General features: G+C 42.9%; 2 protein-coding genes across 2 annotated transcripts; one reads left to right on the top strand and one right to left on the bottom strand.

Moving 5' to 3' along the window:
• Window positions 1–66: 66 nt before the first annotated feature.
• On the bottom strand, window positions 67–5893 carry lcmt2 (leucine carboxyl methyltransferase 2). The gene is made up of 14 exons (XM_069663529.1): window positions 5740–5893; window positions 5187–5311; window positions 4961–5042; window positions 4683–4863; window positions 4398–4554; window positions 4108–4297; window positions 3875–3982; window positions 3228–3315; window positions 2930–3157; window positions 2566–2811; window positions 2385–2482; window positions 1329–1516; window positions 1075–1210; window positions 67–889 (listed from the first exon to the last, which is right to left on the bottom strand). Exons 1-14 carry the CDS (start codon window positions 5785–5787, stop codon window positions 725–727), a joined length of 2040 nt encoding a protein of 679 aa, XP_069519630.1. The 5' UTR covers window positions 5788–5893; the 3' UTR covers window positions 67–724.
• A 561-nt stretch (window positions 5894–6454) lies between these two features.
• rab5b (RAB5B, member RAS oncogene family) lies at window positions 6455–13052 on the top strand. The gene is made up of 6 exons (XM_069663720.1): window positions 6455–6533; window positions 7799–8107; window positions 8214–8365; window positions 8476–8598; window positions 9214–9307; window positions 9743–13052. Exons 2-6 carry the CDS (start codon window positions 7942–7944, stop codon window positions 9856–9858), a joined length of 651 nt encoding a protein of 216 aa, XP_069519821.1. The 5' UTR covers window positions 6455–6533; window positions 7799–7941; the 3' UTR covers window positions 9859–13052.

Raw genomic sequence — 13052 nt, 5'->3', positions numbered from 1 at the left:
TAAACTGAGGTCTCACAAATAAAAGCCTGTCCTGTAAGAAGACTGAAGACGTTTCTGTGGGGCTCATTCATGACATGTTTAATGACTTTTGTGCCAAAGAAATCTACAGTTTAGAGATTATTTACAACAACACTAAGCTCTATTCAAACCCTGATGATCTAAGTTTATCCTTTTGATCCTGTCTTAGTTTTCTGGTGGTTGGAGTTGGAGTGTATCCACTTAAATGTTCTTGTTTTTGCACCTGACAGCCTCAAAATATAACTCTAAGTGTCTGAAAACATTACGGAAAAGAAGCCACCAAATCACATGGAAAAAAACTGTAATTTTATCTCACAGAACACGTGAGTTACTCGTACATGTATATGTATTAGACATGTCTTTTTGTGTGCTACATCAATATTGTGTTGGACCAGTGCTAACCATTTAAGACACCAAGTCACACAATAACAGAAACAAACTAACTGACTGAGGCGGAGGTAGACCAGCAACTCTGTGCTCTGCAAGGTAAAATCACTGTTTTTGTCAATGGAGTCTGGTGTCTTTGAAGAAAAGGTTGTAACGGCTGTTTTTTGGTTAAAAAAAAGGCACATTTGCCCCAAAGGATTGCAGGAGACAGGCTGCAAAGTTAATTCCAAAACTTTTAAGACCTCAAAATATGAACAGGGAATAAAACTACAGGAATTCCTCTTCTGACAGTTTCATAGACAAAGAACCTCAGGCTCCTTCATCCCAGTGCAGGTCTGAGGTCCACAGTGACAGGCTGAAGGTTGAAGTGAGTCCCAAAAGAGAAACAGTTTCCTCCTCCACCTATCAGGAGCAGCTGTGGTTCTTCTGTGTCTGTCAGCTCGGAGCAGAACGAGTGGAGCATCAGAGGCCAGGGCACCGAGGTCTAGACGACAGAACACAAAATTATTAATTACAGAGTATCTGTGAAAGATCTTAAGGCAACATGATCAATGTGACACGCTTAAGAACTGATGCAACTTTACAGGCAACAAACCCACTCGGGATCAGAGGCACCCGTACAGGAAGTAGAACATCTGTGTCCATTTGGTCCCACAAATATCAACCTACCGTGTCCAGACTGAACTCTGCACTGCTTTGTGTTGCAAGGTTGATAATGACAACACCTGGCACACCGTCTGAATGCAGCCAAACTCCACCGACCACCACCAGCTTTTCTCCCATCACATGGGCACAATGAGAGTACCTAAGACAAAGCACATCACGCCAGCTCTTATCTTGTTGTGAGTTCAAACTTCCAGACATGGTCTCAGAGTTTTGTTTCGTTGACCTGAACGATGTAAATGCTTTGATAAACCACAGACCTGGGAGCAGGAGGCGGCTGCACCTCGATTCTCTCCCAGGTGAAGCCTCTCTCAGTCGGCCTTAACACGGCAGTGTCCCCCAGAGGAACTCCTCTCCTGTCCAGTCCTCCAAACACCACCAGACCTCCCTGGTATGAAGAGGCTGAGTGGGAATGTCGGGCCTCTGCTGCCGGGCCCTCTACTGGTACCTGTAAATAATACAAGCACACTCTGAGCCTAATGCAAGATCATTTTCAGATCCTTCTCTGATTTTCACCTGTGAGGTTTGTTCACACGAGCGGTCGAGTGCAGGATTCAACAAAGTCTCTTAACTGGACAAACTTGTTGTACCAGGCTAAGTTCAGCCCGGTGAGTTCAACCCATTCACGAGTCGGTGCAGATATGTAAGATTCATTTATCGAAACATTGGACATGCCTCAAATTGCATCAATGTGGCTGCATGTTCACCTCATGTTCACATGTTCACCTCAATTTTCTGCAAGTTTCACTCACAAAAAAAGAGTTTCAAACTGTCTCAGGCTGTTGGAAATCGTCAGACAAAAAAGTCCTGAATCAACAAGACTAGTTAGTTTCTTTGTGTTATTTTGTGCTCCACACATCTTGCATTGGATCTGAACTAACCTTTTAAAACACTAAAGTCACAAAGTAACAAACAAAGAACCAAGTCAGGGCAGCGGTACACAGGAACTCATGTTTTTTTGTTTTTTTAATGGAGTCTGGTGTGTTTGCAGAGAGCGAAGTAACAGCTGTCTGTGGTTAAAACAGTCATCTTCCTCTGTAACAAAAAGGTCTATCTCTGTAGGGATCCTTTCTGTCATGTTGTCACACACTTAGAATAACAATCTGAGCCTGTCACACCTCCAAACATAAAAATACAGCCAAGGTTTAAAACCACTACCTCCCCTTTAATAACAAACCTGTTCTTACGAATGTAATTTCAAGTTGAAGGAGACAAGATAATGTAAGTGCTAGCAGTGTGTGTGTGTGTGTGTGTGTGTGTGTGTGTGTGTGTGTGTGTGTGTGTGTCTCATAAACATTGATAGGGATCAAGCAAACCTCAGTCCAGTGCTGCTGCTCCAAACACAGGAAGTAGCCGTCACTCAGAGCGGCCTTTGATTCGTTCTTTCCACCAAACACAAACAGGAAGTCTTTGCCTGCAGACAAAATAAGAAGGCTGAAGCACAAAAAGTAAATCTGGATGAAAATGAACGAGTGATAAAAACCTTTTTTATCTCACCTGTGTGACGGAGCGTAGTAGCAGTGTGCCTCCATCTTGGCGTCGGTGGATCACCTGTAGAGACCATCTGCTCCACACTAAGTTTCACTGTGTCTCTGCTCTCTGAGTCGAGAGGACAAAGCGGACCATCGGGGTCCGGGGTTACTCTAAAAAGGCCTCTGGTTGGGTTCAGAGGAGAGGAGCGACCGCCAAACACCACAACACCTCCTCCAGGGGCAGAAGTGACAGAGTGGTAGAGTCGAACTCCTGGGAGAAAGAAACATTTTGAGTCTTACTGTACTTCGCTTGATTTAAAACTGTTGATAACTAGAAGAAAAACTACTATTGACAGGACACAAAAACACTAGAGGAAGAAGGCTCTTACCTAAATCTTCTGATGGCTCCACACTGACAGATTTCCAGCCTTGCTGCCCCCTGAGGAGGATCCTTGTTACTGCCCCCCTGCCTCCTCTGCTGGAGCCTCCTGTCAGCAGAACCTGCCCTGGACGCACCGATATGGACGCCATCCCCAGCCCCCCCAAACAAACCGGTACAGTCTGAACGCTCAGGGCTGTGGGGCTCCATGACGGCACAATGGACGGCACTGGAGAGACTGAGGAAAAACTAAAAATGTTTGGAAGTCGGGAGATTTTTCTGTGAGAGGGAAATGAAGTGATGGTTACCTGGAGCAGGTGTGAGTAAAGCCTGTGTCATCAAAGAGCCACGAGAGGCAGTTAGGATGAAGTAGTGGGAACATTTCTGGTGCCACTCCTGAGGACAGACACACAAACAGTCCTTCTGTTCATTAGAGTTACTCTGAAGTGTTTGTTAACAACGCTGTAGTTAAACATGTTGTTGGAATAACCACAAATAATAGCCAGTCACTGTGAGGACACTGGCTGTTGCAGTGATAAAATTAAAGCTTAGTTTTTATGCTTGTTGTGATGAAATATCTCTGAGTGGCTTCATTTTCCTAAAATCTGCACAAACTTAAAAGAGTTTTTGTTTTTATTAAAACAAAATGATGTAACCGACGGTCTCCCTCGGCCAGTTTGTGCCTGCACATGAACTGTCACCTGTCACATGGCTTTATACCGCTAAAGGTTTGACCCTCATACAGTAAGTTGTGTTTTTTTCACATTTCACAAGAATAGAGGAACACCTGTTCTGCATTGGAGTCAGCCTGTATAATCTATAACTAACACAGCAAATGGTTTTATAATTTAAAAAAATAAGAGCCTCGTCACTGCTGGGTTTGACATCTGGTTAGCTAAAGTAATACACTGAGCTTCACAAAATAAGACGACGTAAACACATTTGAACAGCTCACCTCATATTCATCAAAAGGCTCCAGAGTCTCCACTCTGCTTCGCTCCTCCTCAGGAACCAGCCCGAGGTAGAACTCGTTCATATCCAGACACACACACTGCTCCCAGCCCTGACCACACAAACACACACACACACGGGACTTTAACAAACTAAACATGATTCATCATACGATTCTGAACTTACACTTTATGGAAACACAGAATATAAGCACATTAAGTGGGTTTGCATACTGGCCTTGTCCAGGAACCTGCGTCTCTGCGCTGCTGTGTCTGGGTAATGTCGCAGAGCGTGTAGAGTTGAGTTGAGTTTCAGGAAATGATCTTGCATGATGCGACCGAAGGGATCATGTGGATGGATCTGCTCGTACACAACGAAGAGAGACTGAGGAAGAAGCTTTGCCGCCCAGCTGATGACAGCATCTGACCTGGAAGACACACAACATACAGCATGACTATAACTATTAGCACCTGGACCACAGGACCACGCCACACTCACTCTCATGATGTGTTATGCTTCAAGTTTACCATTTTGTTTCCATGTAGGTCAGCACCACTTCAGAGAGAATTAGTGTAGGGGCATCCCAGTCCAGCTCAGCTGCACCCAGAGCCTGCTCCACCTGGGACTCCTCCCTAACATCCACCCCGAGCAGCCGGTACTGACCACTCGACACATACACAGGTCCTGAGGACACAGGCAGACATAACTTTATGAAATCTGAAATAACCCAGTGGAACTGTGGAACTTTTTGAAAGAGAATGTCTTTGAATCTCAGTGAACATCAGTGTGATGTGTGTAGGAAAGATACAAACCTGTAGGAGAAGGTAGGTGGGAGTCTAACGCCCCCCTCAGCGTAATGTTAGAGTTGATCAGGGCAGTTTTGCGCTGGGCAACATCAGAAAAATCCACTTCAAACACGACCGCCCTGTCAAGTGCTCCATCGGCGTGTAAGCGGAAATACAAAGAGTCGAACCCTGCGCCCAAAGACAAGATCTAAAAGAGACAGAAGAGGAATGAGGGTCTGTAAAATACACAACCCTTCTTAGTGAAAACTTTCTAAACAAATTAGCTTTAGAGACAATATACTTGCCTGTCTGTTGGGGCAGTTTTCAGTTATGTGTAGAAACCTCCTCACACAGTGATCCACAGCTCTCCAGCGCACATAGTAGCCCCTAAAACAAACATGCAAAGTTGTAAAACACATAGTGGATGTTAATATAAAGTTTACAACATGTTTCTTTTTACCACTCTATAAACTTTAAAGACAAAACACTCTCAATGAGATCTATGCACAACTAAGAAAAAGATGACCCAACCTGTTGATGAGTGGGGCTCTCCTGGCCACTTTGCACACAAAGTGTTGAAGGAAGACATCCTGGAAGTATCCCTGGGCTGCAGCAGACACCTTGCTCACAACGCTGCTGTCATTGGTTCCCTGAACCTGGAACAAGCAACATAAAACCAAAAACAAACAAAAAAAACCATTTTTCACTGTGAACACACGAGCCTGCTTGATTGACATAGCATAACATAGCAATAACATAGCTATGTTACAGCTATATCACACTGTAAAAGGTCCTAAACATTTTTTAAGTATGCAGGAAAATATGTTTTGCAAAATATGTGTATCAAAGCATCAAAAGTGGAAAGAAATGTTGCTTGTTAAATAAATGTAACTGAGTAAAGAGTACAATATTACCCTCTGAATTTTGGTAAAATTTAAGTACACAGAAGCATACTACAGGGATAATCAAGTAAAGCATAAGTATATGAAATACAGTAGTGAATAACATGAAAATAGTGATATTCTTTAAGATACTAAACATGTCAGGTTTTGCTAGTCTTAGTTAATGAATACATTTAACTCACAGCAGCGTCTTTTCCCTGCTTCTGCTTCTTCCTGTTTGTTGTCGGCATTATGTCAGCAGGCTCGCATATCAACAGACATTCCAACACACAATGTTCAGCGTATTTAAAAAGAGTTTATATGAAAGTGTTTCTTTATTCCGATTAGTCCACTGATGTAAACAATTCAAACATCCTTCATGTGCCAAAGACTTCCGAGTGCATTCCTGACTGCGTTCTGGCGCCCCCTTGTGGTCTGGAGGACACCATTTTGTTTCTTCTTCTTCGTTTATCATATTGGCGGTCGGTAGACAGCGTGTAGACCCATTTCCGCCACCCTCTGGACTTGAGTGTTGATCAGAAGCCACAATACAAAAAGGGCTCGATGAATAAAGTACCGTTCAAAAACGCATTTAAATTTTTAGTACTTTAGTGGTAGTATAATGTATTTAACCGTTAGTAAAAAATATATTAGAATACGTTGGTAATATGTTGATTGGATATTCATATTCAGTCATATTCATTTTTCATAGATTTTATTATAAATAAATAAAAAAAATTCTGCCAACAAAAGAAAGAAAAATAAGAATGGAAAAAGACGACACATTTTTCAAGAGAAGTACGTTTATTAAAAGCCTGTAAAAATGTGACCAGTCACTGAAGGGACCGTTGGGGAATGCGGTTCTTTTTGACAATGCGGAACTCAGTGCGCATGCGCCAATTTACAGGAAGTGTTAACATTGTCTTTAACCAGCTGATAGCCAAATTGTCAACAGTTAAGCCTGCGATTCCTCCGCTGCTAAAGGACAGTGTACAAGGTAAATATAATTTTATATTTCCCCCTTAGTGGCCTTATATTGTTAATATGAATACGTAGAATTGGTGTGTCTAATTAGGCGTCGAAATTTAAAGCTTTGATTCAGTTTCGTCTCGTCCGACCTGAGTGATCGGAGCGCTGTCCCGTTAGCACATAACGCAAGATAAGGGCTGCTGATAACTGATAACATCTACTGTGGGAGTGAACGCTATTAGTGACAGAGTACACTATTGTCAGCTGCCCTGTGTCCAGATACTTCACAGTAGGACGTTGTGTTTTTCAAGCGACCAAATTACTGCAGTGATGGATGTTCAGCATTGTTGTCTATGAGGTGGGAGACAGCTATCTCAGGCGCAGCATCCCTGTTAAGCTCAAGTTACCACTGCAGGATAATGGGACACAGCTTGCAAAGGAAATATTTAAAAATACCGCTTTAAACCAAGGTAGATAGAGTAAAAAAAATGGGATTTTCACGTTGCAGTACAAACTACTTCTCCTTCTATTTCTTGGTTTAATGCCAAAGAAGTCTCCACCCTTCCTCATAAAAATAATCTTTGACTTGAAGATGCACTGGAAGCGTTTGTTGCCTTGAGAAAGAAAGAAAAGAGGCAAGTGTAGATGTGAAAACAGCAGATATCCAGGGCTGCTAAATGTAATGAAATGCAGCTCCAAGGCAAAGCTGTGGAGAGCTGTTACTCAGCCTCAGGTCAGATGCCCATTCTCCTCATGAAATCACAATCTTTAGACCTACAGATGGTTTGGATGAACGCCTGTACGATATGAGGAAAAGCTGCAATGTGCAATAATAATGTTCAGAATTGAAATGATAGAAAAATATTAAAGTTTGCATATAAGCTATAACTTACAGTTCTTATGTCTTTCTGCTGGTTGAGATGTGGTCAACATTCACCACAAGGCCCTCGCTCTTCTCTTGTTCCACAACCATTGGTCTGGTCCCAGCCGCACCAACTTGACTTGATTTTATCTAAAGGTCACTGACTGGGGCTCCATCTGATGGTCAAATGTTTGCATTCAGGTTTGAAAGAATGGCGCGGATACACAACATTATTTTTCTTAGTCAGGGCGATTCAGGCAGACTTTTAGGATGTGTTTTTTGGCACGGTCTTATCGCCTTGAACATGCGATTTATTGTGCAGCCTTAATTGGAAGAGCCTTCTGTTGCCTTGATAAGGAAAGTAAAAAGTGAGTGAGCAAAGGAATGATGTAATCCTGCACCAAATAATAACCTTTCACTTCTTCTTTCAGAGAAACAAGGAGTGCACAGAGGTCATCACACCACCTGCCTGAGACACTTCGACTCTGTTTAGACACTCTGTTCAGAATAAGTGCCAGTGCTCTGCTCCAGGGAGGAGGCCCAGCTCCCCTGCTGTCTCCTACAGCGGGCCGGTATGAGCTCCAGAGGGAGTGGAGGCCGCTCCAACGGCACGCTACCACAGACCAAGATCTGCCAGTTCAAACTGGTGCTCCTGGGTGACATGGCTGTGGGCAAGTCCAGCCTGGTGCTGCGATTCGTCAAGGGACAGTTTGACGAGTTCCAGGAGACGACTATAGGAGGTGAGGAGTGGGAATGTGGGCTGTGTATGTGAGCAGGGAGGGCGAGAAGGTTGTACATTGTGTTGGCTTCAATGCTAAGTGCTAACCTGTCACGTCTCTCCTTTAGCTGCGTTCCTGGCTCAGTCGGTGTGTCTCGATGACACCACGGTGAAGTTTGAGATCTGGGACACTGCAGGACAAGAGCGATACCACAGCCTGGCTCCGATGTACTACCGCGGCGCTCAGGCTGCTATCGTTGTCTTTGACATCACCAAGCCGGTATAGTGAACACACCTGACTTTCAGACATTCATGGGTTAATTCATTCTTTTAAAACAGCCTAATAACATTGTTGGTTATTTACCTGACTCTATCGTTGTGTTTGTGCAGGAGACGTTTGAGCGAGCCAAGGCCTGGGTGAAGGAGCTGCAGAGGCAGGCCAGCCCCAACATTGTGATCGCCCTGGCTGGGAACAAGGCTGACCTGGCAGAGAGGAGACTAGTAGAATACGAGGTAACACACTGCTGTCCTAAACGATATAATTACCTTCCTGAACTTAGACTGTAATAATTGCAGGTGATGAAAGGTAAGAAAGGTTTTATAAATGAATTATTAGTACCTGCAGTCATTTCTGTGGCTGGCATTGTTTGTGGTGTTGAAGGACTTTTTAGTTTATTGAATTGCACTTGGTCTTTGCAGATCTTTTCAGTGCTATAAGTAGACCAGGTGACGCCACTCACATGCAAACATTTATACGTGCTCTATAGCCTGTGGGAGTTGAACCCAGCCTCATGCTTGTGTGCACATTTCCCAAAATATTAGACTACAGAACAAAGGTTGTTGTGATGTCCATATCTAGGAATTTAAGCACATTTTTACCGAACCTCTTTGGCTGCATGGGAATACTTGTGTAAAAGTCCCTATGTTGCCGTTTTGTCAGGAAGTCTTGGATACAAAACAAACATATTTAGCAGAGGCTGAACTTCACAGCTCACAGACTTGTGTCGTGAGAGGTGTGTGTTATTTGCAGATAAGAAACAAAGTTCCTTTTTCAGCTTCAGGCTTTTCTGTAGAGTTTGTAGTTTTTAATCTGATGTTTTATTTGTGCTTGTGTGCTGTTTGATACAGGAAGCGCAGACGTATGCTGAAGACACCGGCTTGCTCTTTATGGAGACCTCTGCCAAAACAGCCATGAACGTCAACGAGCTCTTCCTGGCCATTGGTGAGTGCTGAATCCTGTAATTTACACTGAACACAAATTCTGACCTTTATTTCTAAAGAGAATAAGATGGAGGATTATTGACTGAGCCGAAAGTGTTCGTTAGTTAGCAGCTCAGTTTTTAGCTGGTTATGAAGCAGTCTGAAATGATTACTTATGCCTCTACATGACCTACAAAAGCAAACGGGACCAGATGTAAAGCAAACTGGAAGTTTTTATTTACATTTCCAGCGGCAGATATTCACAGTGAGTGACAGGTGTGACAGTTTAAAGACAGCAGGAGGATTGTCTTTGTTGCAGAATACAAATAACGCACGTACAGGACGACATCAGCAAAGAGATGAGACAAACCGCTTTGTCCACAGGAGCTAACAAGGTCGACACAAAGTAAAAGTTCCTCACTGTATTAAACTATTTCACTTTGTCTTCTCAATGTAGCAAAAAAGATGCCAAAAACAGACACCCAGAACCCCACACATGCGGCGCGACACCGGGGCGTCAACCTCCAGGATCCAGACGCCCACTCCAGCCGAGCCTGCTGTGGAGGAAACTAGACCCTCGCCACTCGCACCAGTATCCCACCACCCGCACACCGCATAGCCCTCAAACATCCTGTCTCCTTCTACCAACTCACAGAGGGGGCCTGACGCTGGGATACCCGGTATCTACTCACCCCCTTACCCTCCATTCATCCTCCTGTCCGAGCAGACAGAAATTCAAAGGAGAGAAACAGAGGAAGAGAAAGACGCAGAGTTTAACGTCTGTGTTGTGACCAACTGAGATTCTCGTTTGGAAGACGCGTTGAGGGATGTAGAGAAGACTGAGATTGAGGAGGAAAAAAATAAGAATGTGGAAGACAATGACAAGCCTGTTGTAGTATTTAGCACTAAGTGTGTAAATTCTTTGTATTCATTCTGCCTTGCATTGTTTTGTCACAGCCCTGATGGCGTAAAAATGCACAAAATGAGCAGCACACGCTTGCGAGTAGCCGAGAAAGGACAGGAGAAAAACAACAGTTAAGAACCCGAATGGTTAGGTAATGGCTGCTTTCTTCTTCTCCTTTGTCAGAGCTTGCGCCTGCTTGCTTTGCCTCCTCCTTGTCCTGAATCAATCAGATCCTGCTGTGAATAACGCCTGCAATGATCCCATAACTCATAATCCCGCTCTGTCCTGCCTGACCTTCCCTGGTGTCACTGTCCAGGCTCATGTTAGATAACACTCATGGCACAGCTTTCCCAACAAACGTCCATTTGTACGTATTTATTGTCCGGTGTTTTGACTGCTGGTAGTGACGCTCCAGTGTCTTTTAAAGGCACACTCACATTTCTGCTCTTGTTTTCTCCACATAGAAACCGACGCAGACTTTTAAACTTCTGAGTTTTTTGATGATTTTTTTTCTCATGCAGACATTTGGTCCAGTAGACGTGCTTGTTTAATGAAAGATTGTTTGGGTTTTAATGACTTGCGTGAATGCTCATAAGCACCTTTTACTATTCTCTATAAAGCAACAATATAGACTTGATGTGGAGTGTGTAGTCACATGACAATATTGCTGTGGACCTGGTAACTGTTGAATAATCACATGTCTGTAGCAGAGAACAAACCCCTCACACCCAAAGAGAAATGTGTTGTGTCACATGCAAGACTTACTAAGTCCCTGTTCTTAACAATTAGCTTAAATTCCTGTATTTTCAAGCCTGAGGCCGTTTTTCTAAAAACATACTTTGGTATTTGAATGAGGGATTGGTAGAAGAAGTTTTGGTAATGCTCCAGTAGATAAGCATCAGTCAGCATCTACAGTAATGGCTGAAGTGTTATCCTTGAGAGCAACTGCTCCTGTCCACTAAATGTTCCACTGACTCAGATTGTTATTCTAAGTGTGTGACAACCTTACAGAAAGGATGCCTACAGAGATAGACCTTTTTGTTACAGAGGAAGATGCTTATTTAAAACCAGAAACAGACGTTACATTGCTCTCTTCAAATCCACCAGACTCCACTGTCAAAACAGTCATTTTTACCTCGCAGAACACAGAAGGTTCTGGTCTACTGCTGCCTCTCAGTTGCTTGTGTTTCGTGATTGTGCTGGGTTTTTTTAAAGATTATTTTTGGGGCTTTTTGCCTTTAACTGATAGGACAGCTGAAGATAGACAGGAAATGTATGGAGGAGAGAGTGGGGGACGACATGCACCAAATGATCGGCAGACCGGGAGTCGAGCCTGCGATCGGTGCGACGAGGACTGTAGCCTCTGTATATGAGGCGCCTGCTCTACCAACTGAGCTAAACCAGCGCCGCAGTGATTGCGCTGTTTTAACTGGCTTGTGTGGATACAACACATTATATATTTGACTTACACTCAACTCCCCCGAAAATCTTACTGCAGCAGACAAGCAACTTCTGTGTTCTACAAGGTAAAATTAGTGTTTTTGTCAATGGAGTCTGGTGGCTGTGAAGAGAGCGATGTCACGGCTGTTTTGGGTTAGAAATAAGCATCTTAATACTTAACAAAAAGGTCCATCTCTTTCTGTAATGTTGTCAGACACTGAGAATAACAATCTGAGCAGTCAGTGGAGAAAACAAGAACTTGGTGGTTGTATTTTGTTCACCCCGAGGATCACATTGCAGCAATTGTTGCAGAGTTGTGGCTGCAGGATGAAGCAATCTACTGGAAACATGTCCAAACTTTTTGGACATATAAGTTGTTAAGACCACAAATCATATAATTATCTAAAAATAGGGCCACAGTTCAGATCTACTGGAATTTCATTTTAATCAGATTTACAATTATTACAGTGAGTGAAGTTTTATAATAGCAGATCCATCTTTGGCTCTGCACAGATGAAAACACGTAATAGATGAATAATAATATATTGGGGACTGTTGTCCTTTTAAACTCTAGGGGCAGAACGAAGGGCAGAAAGATACGAATACAGGGATAAACCTGAAAAAGCAGCCCATCTTGTGTTTAACGTGTCCCTCATCTGTCCTCTGGCTGAGTTGCTGGTGAACTGAAATCATTGTGATCTTAAATGGTTGAAGTGATTTATTGAACCTAATATGAAGCTCTTAAACAAAGAGTGCTGTGCTTGGTTGCTGTCCGAGGCTTGGCTTTAGATAATAAGTAAAGAATTGATGAAAAACAGAAGTGCCTACTCCCAGTTTTCTTTTTTTCTGTGCATCATGTTTGGAGCTTTTCTTTCAGTGTGTTTGCTTCGTAGATCAAGTGCAGGAAAACTCATCTCCCGGACATCAGCTTGTACTATACACCAATAACTCGGCACCCTGTCTTTAGGCTATAGATAACTGTATTGGCTGTTTGTATGGATGTAAAGAGATATGTTGAATACACTGTATGTTGTATATTATTGTCTTAATTTTAAAGGAAGTGTTGTTGATTTTAGCAGAGCACACTTGTGAACCTGGAATGATCGATTGATGTTATAATTCTTTCTCATTCAAACTAAATTTACGCCGATAAACATCTTTTGTTTTCAGATTTACTCACACGTGTATTAAAAAGGCATTTTAAAAACATGGCGAGCTAATTAAGGGTCTTATAAGAACTTTGAATCTGTATTCACCACTAACAGCTCATTAGCCACATTACAGGTATTCATTCTGCAGGGCTCACAAGTAGGTTCAGTGTTCTGTGCAATTAAAACGACAAAAGGTGATTAAAAAACACGATTTTTTTCATCAGCACATTGAGTATGTGAAGTGTTCAATAAAGCTGTGAATGACGCTCTGA

The sequence above is a fragment of the Semicossyphus pulcher genome, unplaced genomic scaffold (assembly GCF_022749685.1).
Source record: "Semicossyphus pulcher isolate SPU_LCO1_2020_fin unplaced genomic scaffold, fSemPul1.0.p SCAF_15, whole genome shotgun sequence".
Classification (NCBI taxonomy): Eukaryota; Metazoa; Chordata; class Actinopteri; order Labriformes; family Labridae; genus Semicossyphus; species Semicossyphus pulcher.
The sequence above is the reverse complement of the archived record's forward strand: the minus strand, read 5'-3'. Positions and strand labels throughout refer to the sequence as shown.

Coding starts and splice junctions, on each gene's coding strand:
- rab5b (XM_069663720.1), top strand. CDS start 7,942: ATGAGCTCCAGAGGGAGTGGAGGCCGCTCCAACGGCACGCTACCACAG. Junction 8,108..8,213: donor CCAGGAGACGACTATAGGAG/GTGAGGAGTGGG, acceptor TCTCTCCTTTAG/CTGCGTTCCTGGCTCAGTCG. Junction 8,366..8,475: donor TCTTTGACATCACCAAGCCG/GTATAGTGAACA, acceptor GTGTTTGTGCAG/GAGACGTTTGAGCGAGCCAA.
- lcmt2 (XM_069663529.1), bottom strand. CDS start 5,787: ATGCCGACAACAAACAGGAAGAAGCAGAAGCAGGGAAAAGACGCTGCT. Junction 3,983..4,107: donor GACGCAGGTTCCTGGACAAG/GCCAGTATGCAA, acceptor TTGTGTGGTCAG/GGCTGGGAGCAGTGTGTGTG. Junction 1,211..1,328: donor CAGCCGCCTCCTGCTCCCAG/GTCTGTGGTTTA, acceptor GCTTTGTCTTAG/GTACTCTCATTGTGCCCATG.